We start from the raw sequence: 18,228 nt of genomic DNA, 5'->3' as shown, positions 1-18,228 counted from the left end.
AAAAAAATATATAACCGGGATATATTGTAAAATATGTACCTGAAGATCGGAACGTTTTTTGCACAACGAAAATGAAAAAATTTATGTAATTTCACTGCTTAAAAGTGACTCCAGGAGTGATTAGCGGTGGCTGCAATTGCCGGTTAACATGCGAAATATTTTAGAAATCTAGATCTAGTAAATTTTTTACTATTCATGTTGATTTTTTATTTTCGTTCCGCGAAAAACGTTCCGATTTTCAGGTACATTGTAAAATAGCATATAAACAATGCAAAATATATAAGCTGCATGTATATTATTCTGTCGGGATATAAATTTTTTTGTGCGGATACACAGTTAGAAATTTTGTATTAAATTCAACACAAACCGTCTGTTGCAAACGGTCTACACAAATTTTTGTGTTAATTCAACACATTGCGTTTGTGTTGATCTTTAACACAAATTTTATGTTAAATAAAATTGAACACATAAAATCTGTTTTTTTGACAGAAAATTTGTGTACATTTAACAGAACATTTGTGTAAATTTAACACATTTTTCGTGTTAAAATCAACTAATAAACATAAGCACATAACCTAACCAACTCAAGTATACTGATCTACCCTTAGTAGAACTTATGTCAATCTAGCGAACAATTGAACCAGATCAAGAAGATATGAAAGTTATCTAAATTTAATTGTAAAATGTATATATTTAATTGTAAATAAATTATAGTCCAAATTTCCTTGCAGACAATGCTGCTACAATGCTTTGCTTGGTTATAGTAATGAAGAATCGCGCGGAAACGTTTAGTCTAACAACACAAATTTTGTGTTAATTTTCGAATAACACAAGAAATGTGTTACATTCTAGATTTTCCAACCATTTAACATGAAAAATCTGTTAAAGTAAAATAACACAAACGGTTTGTGTTGAATTAACAGATTTTTGTGTTAAAAATCAACTCAAAAAATTTAACCAAATAATTTTTTGACACAAATACACAAAATTTCTAACTGTGTAATGACTAATAAATTGTAGTTTAAAGAGTGGAAATTCTTGTCCGTCTTTTTGATACTTGATATAAATAATAATAATTATAATTATTGTTATTTAGGTCGCATATGCATTGAATTGCCCAACGACAAATGACAACGAATTAGCGTCATGTTTACGAAATAGAGATGTAGATAGACTATTGAATGTGAGGATCGATAAGCCGCGATATGTGCCGGCGTTCGCGCCGCTTATCGATCGGGCTGTTATACCAAAGAAGCCTTTAAGATTGATGGAGAATGCCCAAGTGTTTGGCAGGTTTGTGCAGTATAAAAACTTATTTATCTATGTATATATAAATATATATACGTATAAATAAATTTAAAGTGTATGTACGTCGAAAATATTTATCATGCAATTTTCCAATCAATATCGACAGTTTTGACTTGATGTACGGCGTTACTGAATCTGAAAAGTTTCACATTTTACCCCCGGTTGCCGTGCTACACGGAATGTTGGACGGGCAACGGGACGAGGCGATTCGTGATCACGCTAAAGTAAGATCGACATTCTTTATATTTAGCTTTTTATTACTATGATACCTGTTATATATGTTGGGATAAAGTATTGGAGAATGAGTTTAAGTGGAATGGGAAATAGAAGAGAAATACTTTAGTACTGTAGAGAGAGAGTATGGTCTACTCTAGTCCAGTAGTGGAGTATACATAGTATTTAAGTATATATTTTTCAGGCAACTCATGAACTAGAACCAGAACTGATACTGTCACGGGTTCTAGAGCATTACGGCGGAGATTTTCTCGATGGATTTACCAATGATTATCCGACGAAAAATCGCGATATTGTATTGGACGTTTTTTCCGATAGCGGCACAGTCGCACCGCTTGTGATGACTGGCAAATTACATGCCAAAGCTAATCCCAAAAGTTATATGTACGTCTTCTCACATCCAAGAGCTATGCAAGATTACTCGGGTGTAAGTTGTTTTATAATTTTGTTAATTTTGTTATTTTCGTCACTAATTTCCATGGCCGTAATAGAACTCTTATAAGATAACTCGGATACACTGAGAGAAAAAACTGGTTTTCTGAACTATAGAAATCATGGTTCAATGAAGCCTCCACTATTACCCTCAGTTCAGATAACTAATATATAGTTGTAAAATGTACGATGATATCATAGTTTTTTTAACCACATTAGCCATAAAATATAATGAAGTAATGGTAATTTTTACCATAAACAAACAAAAAATTAAACTTTTACAAAAACCATACGAATAGGCCTTATTTTACTACGGTAGGGTAATAAGGCCTACGGGTTAAGCAAACTGGAATAGTTTAATTATACTTAATAAAATTGGTATTAGAGATGAATCATCACTTTAATTTAGCAGCAATACTTTTTTGAAGACAGAAGACTAGATTACTTTGCTCAACAGCACTTAAAACTATCAGCATCCTTTTGAAGAGTCAGAAGACTAGATTGTTTTTTATGATTTCTTCTGCGCTACGACATCATATGACGGATGATGAAATATAGAAGACAGGGAACGTGGTATCGGGACTCTATAAAGTTGTCGTAACATCTCAATGCAAGACCCTTCTACTAGAGTAGCCTTTAGCGGAGGCGATTGTTTCAAATATCATTTCTGTCTCTTACACAGAAAAAAAGGATTTCTTAGTGCAAGAAATTTTTATTTGTCCCAAAAAAATTTTTACTTGCTTCAAGAAATTTTTCGAATTATAAATTGAAAATTTTTAATTTTTTGGAGCGAGGATAAATTTTTTTAGAGCAAGAAAAAATTTTTTGAACCAAGAAATTTTTTCTTGTCCTAAGAAAATTTTTGTTTTCAATTTATAACAAAAAACTTTCTTGCGCCAAGAGATTCTTTTTTTCTGTGTAGGCCTTATTACCCGACAGGCCTTATTACCCGCGGGTACCTTAGTTTAAGAAATTAGAAATATTAGTTAAGATGACTATTTTTTCATTTTTATCCCTTCTAGTTATCACAACCATGCACTTTCCTCTCAGTGTACTCGGCTCTCAATATTATGAGATTTGACTTTCAAAATAAATGAATTGAAAATTTTATTTTTTATGATTTTTTTTTAAAGTAAAAATGTATATTTCAATAGAAAAAAATATCAGGTCATAAAAGCTTTTTTTTGACCGTAGCTTAAAATTTCAGTTGCACTTTATCCCCGATTTTCCCATATCATTATTATATTCAACGGATAAGAATTAATTTGAATTGTTTTAATATTTATTTTATTTTACTATTGCAATTAAATAAATTTAATCTTTAAAATTTAAATGTATATATGAAGTTTATATCTGATCCTGTATTTTGTAAATTATTATATTGAACATAATTTAATACGAGTGAGGAGCGCGAAAGCAAATATTGATATAAACTTAAAAAAGTAATAAATTATTTATTTTAGAAAAAAGTCCAGGTTTTTTTAAGTATCCCCATTCTACCCGGGTCTTCCCTATTCTGTTTAATGATCGTGATTAATATTTAGTAAATTTAAAATTTCCAGCAACAGCGGCAGCACACAGTACACGGCGAGGAATTGCCATATGTACTGGGCGTTCCACTTGACGGTGGAAAATATCACTTGCGCGGTCGATATAATATCGGTGAAACACTTTTCTCCGAGGCCATGATGACCTGGTGGTGTAATTTTGCCTATACTGGGTACGTATGGATCCACTAAGCCTAGTCCCGAAACCAAAAAAAAATAAAAAACTATTCAGACCAAATAAAAAAACTTTTTAATTTAATGAAATTAAAAAATAAAAATAAGTATATTAAATTCTTTTTTATATTTATACTCCAGTAAATAAGAAAAATCGAGGATGACATGTTGGTTACTAGAAAATGGAAGTGGGCAACGTTCCAACCGTTGTCTGCATACGTGTGAGCAATTTACAAAGTATGAAGAGTCGACGGTGACTCTACCCTCGATTCCTCCCTTCTCACACTTTCGGAGGCTTTATCCTCCCACAATATACTCTACATACTCAACTACATTTTAACGGTAGAAAATTGGGCGGTGGAGAGTGACAGAATCAATTACGCTTCTATATACATACGCATATGTATATATATATATAAAGAGAATAAGAGGGTTAGCAACACATCAACGAAATAACCACACGGTCACTCAAAAGCTTCGAATAAAAACACCATTTTTAATTAACCCCTCATCTGAATATTTATTTATGCATTCGCGGATTAAATTCGCATCTCTATCCTCAGTATCATCATCATCTGCGCGTTTGTTTTATTGAAAAATTATGAATTTAAACTTTATATTATTTGCACAGAATTGTTTTATAAATTTATTTGCAGGCAAATTCAACCATTTTCTTTTATCTCTCAATATTTATTGCACTGTTATATTTTTTTAGTTTAATAGTACGCAAAAAGATCAAAGAATTTTTATTAAAATAGTCAATTACACTCATAAATAAATTTATATATTTAAATATAATTGCGTCGGTAAATTGGTTGTATTTGTACATACCAAAATAAATAAATATATAAGTTATTTTAGTCAGCAATTAAAAAAAAAAAATGTCAATTTAGTAAATTATGCATTCGTTGAATTCGATGAGTACATAATGCATTTATATATATTTTGAGAATCGGTTTATAAATATAGTATAGCAATAGAAAACATAAATTTTTGTTTATTCACGTTTTGTCAATACGGCGGACATAGTGTATGTACAACACGGAAGTTGGTGGCTTCCCCTTTTACGTACCAACGATTTTCAGAATAATTTAATTAATGATTATTGATTTGACGGTAGACATTGTTAAATTAACGCTCGGTTGAATCGTTCGTTTTAATTTGTCCAATGGAAACGATTACCCTTCACCCTACTCCCTTCTTTCCCATCCCTTGGCTACAAATTACGAGATCGTAACCATTTTAAAAGAGAGAGAGAGAGAGAGAGAGAGAGAGAGAGAGAGAGAGAGAGAGAGAGAGAGAGAGAGAGAGAGAGAGAGAGAGAGAGAGAGAGAGAGAGAGAGAGAGAGAGAGAGAGAGAGAGAGAGAGAGAGAGAGAGAGAGAGAGAGAGAGAGAGAGAGGAAAAAAAGAGAGTGGGAAGTAAATTTCAGCTGGAGGGCGAATTGGTTACACTTTATCATTTTTAGACAGCGTCAGAAATTAGCACTCCCTTCCGAATGGATTGTTTTCAATTTTATACTTTATAATACAAAGTAAATATAGCTTACAGCTTAATTGTTTTAATCTATATATTTTACTGTCATGTTTCATTATTTACTGCTTTATTAATCATTATCATTTCTTTAATTTTACTCTGATTTAGTTCGTGACTAATTTACATAACAATAATTATGTTCTCTTTGAGTTTTGTCCAAAAATTATTTTCACTTAAATGTCTCAAACAACTCAAAAGTTTCTAAAAACAAATTTGGAAATTTTTTAACCGCCCGAAATATTACAGAAAATTTAAAAATCTTAAGAGTTTAAAAAAAAAAATGAGAGCTATACAGTGGGTCAAAACACTAGTGATACACTGAAAAAAAAAAAAATTTGTCCCAAGTAAATCAGTTTATTTGTGACTTTTTTTGAATATTTTTTAGTGATAAATAACTGTTTGGTAAAACTAAATATGACAGTTGATTTAAATAGTTTCATAATTTTGTAAGTAAATGATATATATTTGAAGTAAAGATATTAAATTTGTGACGAATAACGGAAAATTTGGCGATACTTAACATATATTTGAAGCACATGGCCCCGGGTCGAAAAATTTGATCTGATTTTAGTCTTATTAGACTATTCGATCTGTTTTTGATCTTTTACAAAAATGTTAAGCTGTTTTCGACCTGTTGTTTTAAAAAACAATTGCGTTACGGGCAGACAAAACTAGATTAATTCTTGAACTTTAAAAAATTTTAGTTCTGAAAATTTGCAAGGACAAAAATAGATTAAATCATGGATTTATAAAATTTTTATTTATGGTCAATATTTATAAAAAAAATATTAAGTTACAGAATTGATTATGTTTTGCTTACTATTTATTTAGTATCTTTTGTTTAAAAATGTTGGCAATTAATGTAAGTTTGACAGCTTAATTTTTAGTTGTCTTGACTGAATACTTATAGCATTAAATAAAAGTGATAAAATAACTCTGAAAATGTCAAGAAATTTTTCTTATTTACTGGATAAAATCGAAAATATTTTGGCAATAGAAAACATCAAAATTCTTGTGCATTACGGAAGCGCATTAGCAGGTTTTAAATATCAAGAAAATTAAAATAAATTAATAAATCTAGATTATTATTATTATTATTTATATTTATAAAAAGTCCTGTTTTTGTCCTTAAAAACAATTGAACACAGACCAATAATTACAATAAAAAAGTCTGTTTTTAGTCCAAACCCGATTCAAAACAGACTAAATATCATACGAAAATAAGTCTGATATTGGCCTGGATAATGACTAGTACGGACACAAACAGATTTAATTCCTATATAAAATGAAGAAGATTTATAAACTTGAATTAAAGAAAACATATTTGAATTTATCATTTATTTTAAAACAGATCTAATTTTTTGACCCGGGGCAACTAGCATTTATTTGTAGCCATTGGATCATTTCTTTACCACATATAAATCGCACTTATTTCACGCAATTAAACTACTCAAATATATTATATCTTTCTCCCAATTAAATATTTATTTTGCCATATCCAAATATACGATATCTTTGGGTCAAATAAATTTAAGCCGGCTCAAATAAATTTTTTTTTTCAGTGTAAAATAGATAATAATAATAACTTTAACGAGCGAATATTCATTTCAATTAATAAAATTTTGAAAAGTAGAACATAGTATTGAGTTACCGTTTCAAAGTAAAAATATTGTGATAACTTCATATTTTAGTATCGGGATTAAATTTAATTCGGATCATACAAAAGTTTTCAATAACGGAGGGCATTTTGTTGCCGTAACGGATATTACTGTAATTGGCTGATATTGATAACAAAATAAAAATATTAAAAAGTAATAGAATACATGGAAATGATTAAAATATCCTTTGATCTCTGCTTCAATCATATGGATGGAATTTTGACAGCACTCGATTCAATGAATTTATATTACATGAGATACAAAAACACAAAGTTTTTTTTTTATAAATAAATGAATGGATATATAAAAAGATTGAAATTGGAAAAAAAATCGGAATGAATATACTCTACAAATTAGCGTCGAACGTACAGTCATGTATACTAATCGTTAAAGGGACTCGTTAACTGGATTCGCTCCAAAGATTAGTGACTACAAGTGTACTCGAGCTATATAACGTTTTACGCATACAAATTGGGTAAATTTACTATACGATGAAAGAAAAAAAAGTTATAGAAAATAAAAAATCATTTCGTTTCAGATACGCTAGTAAAATATAGAGTGAGTTTTTTCTAGGACAAATTAATTCCTTTTAATAAAAGTCGGACCAATCAGTGATACAACATTCAATTTTCGAATAATTGATGAAAAAGGGAATGAATGATTTTAAAATTTTAAATAAAACTTCAATCGATTATAGTTTTTTATTTTACTTTGAGTTGATTATTAAATTAATTTAAATTCCATATATTCAGAAATTTGTAAAAATTAAGAAATTCAATAAAAGAATTATAATCATTTCTTTTTTTTTTTATTATAATCAAATATTCAGAAAAAGATAATTTAAATCTAACATTGATCATCATAAATATTTTTAGATCTATAGAGATCTGAATAATGGAAAAATTAGAATTTATGACTCAAATCCCGTATGAAAAAATAATATATGGTTAAAATATATAAAATCATATATGTTTGCAACAAAAAAAAAAATTATATACAGTAGTAAATATATGTATTCCATATATTTCTTATATTAAGCTACATAAAATTTTTATATGAAATGAAACATATGCTAGTATATAATTTATACTATATATGGCACCATATGTTTTTTTTGTTATATTTAAGCATATATTTTATTCGGTGTATGTATATGTATATGGATATATTATATATTCGCATCAAATTAACTAATTTTGAAAATTTTAACTGCAATTTAAAGAGTATAATAAAATTTAGATCTAATTTAATTGGAGTTGGTCATACGAATAAGAATATATTTTTTGTATATGATTGACATATATATTTTATATATGCTAAACATATACGGACTCGTATATGATGAATATTATATTTTTTACTATAAAAAAAAATATGTCAGAAAATATAGTTAAATTGGCCACACATATTTTCTGATATTTATCATATATTTTGACTATATATGTTATTTTCATACTGGACTACCGAAAATCTGATATATTTTTTCTTGGTTAATAATTAAAATGCTAGCCAATTAGGAGTTGTAAAAAAATTAATAAATAATTTAACATTAAAGGAATCCAAATGCACCGAGAAGAATGACCTATTTAACAGATGGGCCAAAAGAATGGCGTCAGTATCAGCTAGACTGGCCAGAATTCAATATCGTCGACGAAACTTACTTTAACTTAAGTAAGAGTACATCTTAAACTTTTTTTCAATATAATTTTCTTGATTTATCTCTCTACCTATATATATATATATATATATATATATATATATATATATATATATATATATATATATATATATATATATATATATCAGTAATATATAATCTAATAAGTAAAGTTATAATTAAAAAAGGTAATTTTAACAGCAATACCACCGAGAGTTGGGCGCAAGTATCGAGAAGCTGAAATGCAATTTTGGAACGAAGACATACCAAACCTAATTAGACACAGGCCTCGAGGACCTAGACCAGAGTTTCTCGATCACGCTGATAGGATTGGCAAGTACAGGAACACAAGCTCATTCGAACCACTCGATGGGTTTGGTATCAAACCCACAACCGGGATACCCGCTAATTTCGACCCCGGTTATGGATCTATCAATGAGCAGAGTGGACCCTTTGATAGATTTCCCATCTCTCGCCCGGATGCGTCGCCCGGGCAGAATGTCAATAATAATTACAGTAATGACAATAATAATAATGACGACGACGATGATGAATCCGTAACAGAAAGCAGCTTCAAAGCCTCATCAACTTTCACGATGGTTGTTGGGATAAGTGTGTTTTTTCTGCTGGTTAATATCACAATTCTCTTCTATATTTACCATAGACGTCAGAGGTTAAAGAAGAGCAAAGATTCACCCTTGACAAAGAACCTCAAACGTTCAAGCGGGAAAAGCGCCGGAAATACCAGCGTACTCACGGGATCGAGAAAGTCAAAGACAAACCACCATCAGCATCATAATAATAATGATAAACAGGGAGAAAATTGTGGTGAGTTAAATCGTAAATGTGACAGCAAACTTGATATTCATGAAGTGATAAAGAGTGATAAAGCGTATGACAACAGCTCAAACTTTGGACGGCAATCGAAACTTTCGAGACAAAATTCTAGCTCAACCATCGACACCCACATTAAAGTTAAGGAATGGATTCAGCAGGAAATTGTTCACAGGTGAGGTTTGTTTCTTGACTAGATTAGACTAGACTAGACTATAGTCTACTCAAGGGTTAGGGTATCTTGTATATTTATATAGACTTAGACGTAAGGGTAGAAGTAGAGGTAGAGGTAGAGCTAGAGCTAGAGATAGACGTTGATGTTGATGTTGATGTATATGTAGTAGCTGTAGATACAAATATAGATGAGAAAGAGGAATTGTACACGCCTCGTTGTACCTCTTGTACTAGCCCAAGTGTGTCTAATTGAGCGAGTCGTATTCGTTGTTGAAGTGCACTTGTATTAACGATTTGCTCGACCAACAACTGCAATGGAGTTCTTGACCAACCTGGGCCGGGGTAATCCAATTACGCTTGCTTCCTCGAACAGTCATTCGTATACAGTTGAACCAAAATGCGGTCGACAACCTCAGACTACTTATGCCACTTGTCTGTGTGTATGTGTACGAGTGCTGAAGATTCGCAATTATTTTTTCATTAAAAAAAAAAAAAGATACTAAAAATACTCGACAAATATTACTTTTCTTAGTTATTTTTTTTTTTTTTTCATTTATTTAAATCGAACACGATTCTCTTTTACTTATCTATGTATTCATTTTTATCTTATATTTTTTAATTGGACTCTTGTTAATTCTTAAAATTTTACTTTCAAATTATAAGTTTTAATTTTTATACCGATTTTATAAAAATATCTATAGCGAATTATCATAAATTTAAATTGGCTCATTAATTTTTAATATTTGTTGCAGATGTTCGCCGAGATTTTTGCGAAAAACCCGCGAAACTTTACAAAAAGAACATCAAGACAAAATAACACAGCAGTCTGAAGTAGACCGTAAAAAAGTTGATGATCAATTAAAAATGAGTAAATCAGAGCCAATATACGATCAAAGTCCTGCACTGACAATAAGACCGGGTGTAAAAAAATCGAAAACTGGAAAGATATCTGTGGGAATTGACGCAACACCAGCAACACGGACTGAATCAATTCTCAATCAAATACCAATCGAGTTAGCTAAAGACATAAACGCCGAGGATACGAACGCATACGAGGAATTTATCGACATACAAACGGCAGCTCCCCAGGTGGTTGTTATAGAGCACCATCACTCGCGCAGTGACCCTTTGCCAATGGAGACTGTTTTTAAGACCACCGTAACGAGGCCGTCAAATTTCTCGTCTACCCGCGTTTACGAATCAGACTCCGGTAGTGCGAGCAGCCTTTATGCCAAAATAAATCCAAAATTGAAATCAAAATTACCCAAGTTGAATTTGAATGACTCCTACACACTCGCAGAAGATGTTTCCAATGACACCTGCGATGGAAGTAACAGCGTTATTTCCAAAACAGTCCCCGAGGAAGGGATTTACGGAACGATACCAAAAATGACAACTTTCGGGCAGCCGGATATAAATGTAACCTGTCGCGAACCGGCTGCTGAAAGAGAATCGATAAGTCCCGAGGAGGCTTTAAAAACGATAAAGCGACGAAATTATCCTAAAGTATTACCGGATATCGAAAAACGACGATCGTTACCGGTCACTAATTTTTATGCTGCTCCAAAACAACTGAACAGTACTGGTGGATTAATAAATCACAGAAAGGGTCCGCATCCTTCTTGTGGTTCGGGCTGTCCGCCACAGCCACCACCAAGAATCTTCGGGACTTCAAAAAGTCTTGATTTACCTGAGGAGGATGAGAATCCAGAGAGAGAGCCAATTACAACGAATCTTCACGTCGGTCCATTGTTGAAGAGACAAGATTCTTGCGGTAAGAATCGTTCGGATTCCAGTATCATTGATTCCATTGAACAGATAGCGATTGACGCACAGCAAGTTCTATCTCAGCACAATCGTAATCAAACAGAATTACTGAATTCATCAAACTCGATTATTGCGAATCCAAAATGTCCGGTTCATGGCTCAACGTACAAAGCGTTCAATGACGAGATATACAGCTGCGCTAATAGTCGATCTGCTGATGGGTTAGATAGAAATATTGGCGGTATCAATGGTAATTGGTATGAGGATATTAATAATTTAACTACCATTGAAACCAACAAATCACTGCCTAATGTAAGTATTAAAAATTTAAACTGGTACAAAACAATGAGAAAACAGGCTAAAGATTCAGATGAATTAAATCAGCAGCCAGTCAATGACTTTAAAATAGTCATCACACCAAAAGTACCAGACATTCCTAGTAATTTAAATCAAGAGCCGAAAATTGTTATCAGTCCGGTTAAAGAGGGCGTTGATAAATTTATTAAGCCGGTAGATAGTTTAGTTAATTCTCAAAGCACTGACTCTTTTAAGGTATCGGGCCACGTTATTGGTGAGAGGAAAGATCCTAAGATAATAATAGCACCTACGGGTGCAGTAAAAGGACCGAAAATAATAATAAAACCTACGACGAATGTAACGAGAAATCGTGAACGTATTATACCAAAAGTTTCGGCAATTCCCTCGCCGGAAATTCAAACAGTTGTGAGTGTTGATAAAATTTTCGGGGTTGCCGGCTCTAGTGTTGCGAGCAAGGGCTCTGATACTATTGAGCGTATGGAGAAACCGCCGCTTAAAGAAAAACCCAAAGTCACTAGAATTCCGTCATTTACGCGGAGGAAAGATAGCGATGCCAGCAGTACTATTTATCCTGAAAAAGTCGAGATAGTTCAGCGGATAAATGCTGTGTCGAATAATACTGATAGCAAATCAAATATACCGATGATGTTTAAAAAAGACGCGGGAAATGTAGATAGTGAAATTTTATTTAATACAAATACTATAAAACGTAAGCCAGTAGATAAAAAATAAATTATTTTTTATTGTAAATGTATAAAGTATGTTGGATATTATTATTATTTTTTTTTTTATTTTATTTTACAACCAAGTTCGGTTCATTTAAATTTATTGAAAATGGCGGTTGTATTTTTATAGCTCATTATTTTGTAGGTACTTTTAATAATTTTATACGCGCTTCGTGCGATGCATAAACGTTTTAGTTTCATGAGTAGTGCTTAAATCTTTTATGTGTATATATTTTTACTTGCATAAGCGATGAATGGTTTTTTCTTTTTTTAGTAGATCGTGCTATGGTGAATTATTTTTTATTGTAACGAAACTTGGAGATAGTAAAAATGATAAGTATGTTGATGAGATTTGTTGTAAAAATTATTAATAAAAAGTACAAAAATTTTGTCATATTGTAATATTGTATTTTATTTTGTAGAATTTATATTTAATTGAAGAGAAAATATAGTTTGCTAAGACCATTATGTAAAATAATCTATTGTAATGATATAATTTTAGATCAACTAAAATATATAATGTGGAAGATAATCTAGTGAATTTTATATTGCTGTATAATAAAAAAATTATTATGATAAACGAAGAAAAATAGTCATGTTTAAGATTTTTTTTATTGATAAAAAATTTGTAATTTTTATTTTAGAATTGTAAATTATATTTTTTACTCGAATTTATGTGAAGTTAATAGAAATGTAAAAAAAATTATTAAATTGGAGCGTTAGTACTTTTTAAAAAATAAAAAAATTACTGCACTGTAAAACATTTGCGGAGTGAATGCGGATTAAATTCAAAGTGAATGCGAAGCGGATGACTGTATATGTATTTAATCTCCTCGGAGTGAAATTTACTCCGAAGCGGAGTTTATTTCAATATTGAAACCCCGAATCGGAGTGAATGCGGATTTGAATAAAATCCGGATTACTCCGAAATCACTCTGCTGAAAAAAAATTCCGTATTTACTCCGTATGCGGAACGATTTTTTTTAGAACTTTGGAACTTTGAGTGACGGAATGAACTTGGATTTAAAAAAAATTCGTTATCACTCCAAAATTACTCTACTGAAAAGAAAAACTCTATTTACTACGCTTGCGGAGTGATTTTTTTTAGAACTCTGGAACTTTGAGTGACGGAATGAATTCGGATTTAAATAAAATTCGTAATCACTCCGAAATTACTCTACTGAAAAGACAAACTTTCTATTTACTACGAATGTGGAGTGATTTTTTCTAGAACTCTGGAACTCTAAGGGACGGAATGGATTTGGATTTAAATAAAATTCGTAATCACTCCGAAATTACACGGAAAAAAATAAATAGGTGTTGCAACAGGACAAAATCCTGTTGCAACAACAGGATTTTTCCTGTGAAATCAATAGGATGAGGGACAAGTTTCACGTTTCAATTTTTTTTTGTCAGTATAATAAAATTTCAAAATTTTAAAAATGATTTGAATTCGAACGAAAATTCCAATTTTGAACGAAAATTCCAATTTTGAAAACAAAATTTACTACGAAAAAAAATTTGAATTTTAAAATTAAAATTTTTTTCCAAACTTTGAATTTTTTTTTCAAATTCTGAAATTTCATTATACGGATAAAAAAAATTAGTACATGAAATTTGTTCCTTATCCTATTGATTTCACAGGAAAAATCCTGATGCTCCCACAGGACTGCGTCCTGTTGCAGCACCTATTTATTTTTTTCTGTGTACTTTACTGAAAAGACAAACTCTCTATTTACTACGCATGCGGAGCGATTTCTTCTAGAACTCTGGAACTCTGAGTGACGGAATGAATTCGGATTCAAATAAAATCCGTAATCACTCTGAACTCACTCCCAATTTTTGAAAGTTTGGTAGAGCTGATTGCTAAAAAACGATTCAAATTTGAACCCAACACGTTATAATAATAGCTTTATAAATAAATAACAGAATTCAAAACTCAAGATCAAGTTAAAAAAATAAAATTTAATAATCGAATGTGGTAATGAGCACGTGATATCGGTTAATGCTCATAGTTTACTCGCAACGGAGATCCCATTGTACGTATAATATATTTTCCATTAAATTACACTCATTGATTCTACATCGTGCCTCACTCCAATGATTCCAATTAAAAAATAATAAAAAAAAACATAATTTACATCAAATAAATTACTTAAATAATGTACTTGTAAACAAAAAAAAATAAAAATAAATTACAATACGTAATAATCATGTCAGCGCAGCGAGTAAATCGGTATTAAGGTTAAACTCGACTCGAGAGAGATCGCCGAGTCGTTATAATGGAAAAGAAAGGAGCTTTCAACAGAGCGTTGCTTCGTTTGATGAGCTCGTATTACGGTAATGCTTTTTTGTCAGTTACTCACCATTTCTTTCTCACTCATCCTCTCTTTTATCCCATCGTATCTCATTGCTAAAGAGAATTCTCATACAAAGACTATAAGGGTTTAAAAAAATATAATAAACTCCGTTTATAAATCTTGTGAAATAGTTTCACTCAATTTCCAACAATCGATTACCCTCAACATAATTGAATTTATATTTTAATTGAAATTCGATTTATATATATATCAATGTTTTGTTAAATTAGTCGTTTCTTGAAAGGCTACTTAATTATGCAACTAACTTAGCATTTACGTTCATGGCTTCTTGAATTATTTCGTCATCACATAACGTTGATTTAACGTTACTCTGTAGACTGGCACAAAGTACGTCTGCATATTTTATTTCTTTATAAATAATTCATTTACTGACAAAGTATCTAAGGAGGCATTCGTTACTTAGATTGAATTGCTTTCAAAGTTAGGTCGGAGCTAGTTAACATGATATTATTCAAATCGTTTACATGTTACAATTGTGTAAGTCCATCGTAAAGTGCAGGCTACAGACCATTGTTCTAAGTCAATAGGTGAGTGTATGTATATATCTATATGTATATGTAGTTCCACATTTAATAATTAATGTCTATTTTATCGTAAATGGAAACCGCACAGAAACTCTGGCATTCAATACCGGAAGTTTTTATTCAATTAAAGATACTTGTACTTTGAATGACCGGGTTCGGTTGAGACTTTATACGGTAATTAAATGATGAAGGAGTCGATAGGAAATTTATTTTTCTGGTTTATGTAATTGCTTTAGTAAGGATACTTTTTTAGCTCAATGCAGAGTTTTGATTGGGGCCTTTGCAGTTTGAGTGGAATAATTTTTTGTGAGTAAAAGACCGATGGGGTGGAGGTTTTTTAGGGCTTGAGGATTTGAAATGTTAATATTTTAACGTGACGTACCTGAACAAACAGGAAATGGTAATGATGGGCTGAGAAGTAGAAATTGGCTGCATTCGAGTCGGGATGGACGAGCTCGTTACGCTGCTAACAACTAAATTGCCGGCAACGCAATTCCGCTTCCGGTGTGGACTATTGACCTGAAAATGTAGTTTTCATAAATGTTAGTTGTTTATGTATGAATATTTGCATGAATAATATTAATTTTTCGTGTCGATAATAGTCATAATTTTATCGTATATTAGATTCGAAGGATGGGTGCAGAGAAAGACAAAACTAAATTTCGAGATCGGAAAATTTTTTTTTCCTCACACAATTAGAAATTTTGTGTTAAATTCAACACAAATCGTCTGTTGCAAACCGTCTACACAAATTTTTGTGTTAATTCAACACATTGCGTTTGTGTTGATCTTTAATACAAATTTTATGTAAAATAAAATTAAACACATAAAATCTGTTCTTTTGACAGAAAATTTGTGTACATTTAACAGAACATTTATGTAAATTTGACACATTTTTCGTGTTAAAATCAACTAATAAACATAAGCACATAACCTTACCAAGTCAAGTATACTGATCTACCCTTAGTAGAACTTATGTCAATTTAGCGAACAATTGAACCAGGCCAAAAAGGTATGAAAGTTATCTAAATTTAATTGTAAACTGTATATATTTAATTGTAAATAAATTATAGTCCAAATTTCCTTGCAAACAATGCTACTACAATGCTTTGTTTGGTTATAGTAATGAAGAATTGCGCGGGAACGTTTAGTCAAATAACACAAATTTTGTGTTAATTTTCGAATAACACAAGAAATGTGTTACATTCTAGATTTTCTAATCATTTAACATAAAAAATCTGTTAAAGTAAAATAACACAAACGGTTTGTGTGTTAAAAATCAATACAAAAAATTTAACCAAATAATTTTTTAACACAAACACACAAAATTTCTAACTGTGCAGTCATTTCAAGCAGTAATTTTATTTATTTTTGAAACTCCCAAGAAATGGAAACGCCCAAGAGTTATTTTGGAAAAAATTTTGGTGTAGTAAAATCTTAAGGAAATATTTTTTCATTTAAATTGACCAGTCGGTATTCGAGCCATTAAAAGTGCTGAGAGAGTAATTAGTTATTGATTAAGGTTGCGGACAAGTCAAATAGCTCAGCCAAAAAGTGTGAGTGGGTGTAAGAAACAGAAATAAAGAATTTATAAGAAAGAAAAGAATAGGAGAAATAAAAAAAAAATTTAACAGGAAATAAAGAATGAACATCAGGTGTTTATCTATAATGAAATCTTCAGCAATATTTTCGTCGCTAGCCACGATGTCCTATCGTCGGCGTTGTTTCCGTCCGCGATGTTCCGGAGATGAGCGGGACAATGATTTAGCCAGTAGTCGAGTTCAGTGTCTGACTATTTCTCGTGTTCTCTACTTCACTTCTCCCACTCTTCGCTCTGGCTCTAGATTTCTCTCTTTCTCTATTTATCTCGTTTGTATCCAATACAGAGTTTGTCTGTCTTCACTCTCTTTACACTGTGACGCAGGCTAGCCCAGACTCAGGAGCAAAAGCAACTGACGGTCTCTTCTGCCGGTACAAACTGTAGTCGTCTATCGATTTTTTCCTCGTCACATCTGACAACTCTTCACTTTGTGTTATGAGCTAAATTGAATTTCACACCGCGTTCTCATTCATTTTGCTGCCTTCAAGCTCGTGAGGACAGAGCCCAGTCCTTGCTCACTACTTCGTAAAATAACAGCAGCAACAAAATGAAAAAGAATTACATATTTATACATATATATAGAGAGAGAGTTTAGAAAATAACAAGAAGTACAAGAATAAGAAGAGTAAGAAGAAGTAACTTTGTGCTGCGATGACGGGCTAGCTAACTTGCAAAAAGAAAAATGTGATGTGCAAGTACAGAAGCACGCGTACCGGAAACTAAAAAAACTACTACTACCCGAGGGATTATTTATCGTTCCCATGAGCATTAAAGAGTGACTTGATGCAATCAAATTCCATTTTGCTTTTATTAATATTACTACCACGTTCACCGGGTGTAAATTAATAATTTAATTTAACAGCTGATTGTGTTATCTTTTTGAAATAATGGTGGGGATTTAACTGAAAATAAAAAAGATTACTTTACTTTAAATCCATTTTAAAAAGTTACTTTATTTATAAAATAATCTTTGTTAATTTAAATATTTTCAACTAAAATATTTAAAATTAAGTCGTTACTATATATTTAATTATAAAATTTACAGAGTGCAGGGCTTGGAGATGGTTTCAAGCTACTTGCGCATTGTCCATTTTGTTTTTGTTGAGCTAATATATAATTCAAGAAAATAAAATAATTAAATATCGGGTGACCTGTTTTTTTGAATCGTTTATTTGAGAAATCCATTTTTGGGTTCTTTGGATATCTCTCCATAGAAATCAATCAAAATATGCATCAAATCAGCGTTTAAAATAAAAATTAACGGGGTGACAGCAATTTCATTTGATTGAGAAACCCCATAAGTCAATGACTCAAATAAACATATGCAGTTTTAGTTTTACAGAAGTAATTTTTTTTTTTT

The 18,228-nt window shown here is 31.2% G+C and overlaps 1 protein-coding gene across 1 annotated transcript in view; it reads left to right on the top strand.

The window, feature by feature from the left end:
- Nucleotides 1–12,944, top strand: part of LOC130670314 (uncharacterized) — a 57,507-nt gene extending 44,563 nt beyond the window's left edge. The window contains exons 6-12 of the mRNA XM_057473667.1: nucleotides 1,097–1,293; nucleotides 1,415–1,532; nucleotides 1,727–1,969; nucleotides 3,537–3,694; nucleotides 8,444–8,559; nucleotides 8,747–9,554; nucleotides 10,306–12,944. Of these exons, the coding sequence (XP_057329650.1) occupies nucleotides 1,097–1,293; nucleotides 1,415–1,532; nucleotides 1,727–1,969; nucleotides 3,537–3,694; nucleotides 8,444–8,559; nucleotides 8,747–9,554; nucleotides 10,306–12,370 (3,705 nt within the window). The 3' untranslated portion in view covers nucleotides 12,371–12,944. The remainder of the gene's footprint in view (nucleotides 1–1,096; nucleotides 1,294–1,414; nucleotides 1,533–1,726; nucleotides 1,970–3,536; nucleotides 3,695–8,443; nucleotides 8,560–8,746; nucleotides 9,555–10,305) is intronic.
- The last annotated feature ends 5,284 nt before the right edge of the window (nucleotides 12,945–18,228 follow it).

The sequence above is a fragment of the Microplitis mediator genome, chromosome 6, assembly GCF_029852145.1.
Source record: "Microplitis mediator isolate UGA2020A chromosome 6, iyMicMedi2.1, whole genome shotgun sequence".
NCBI lineage: Eukaryota > Metazoa > Arthropoda > Insecta > Hymenoptera > Braconidae > Microplitis > Microplitis mediator.
The sequence above is the reverse complement of the archived record's forward strand: the minus strand, read 5'-3'. Positions and strand labels throughout refer to the sequence as shown.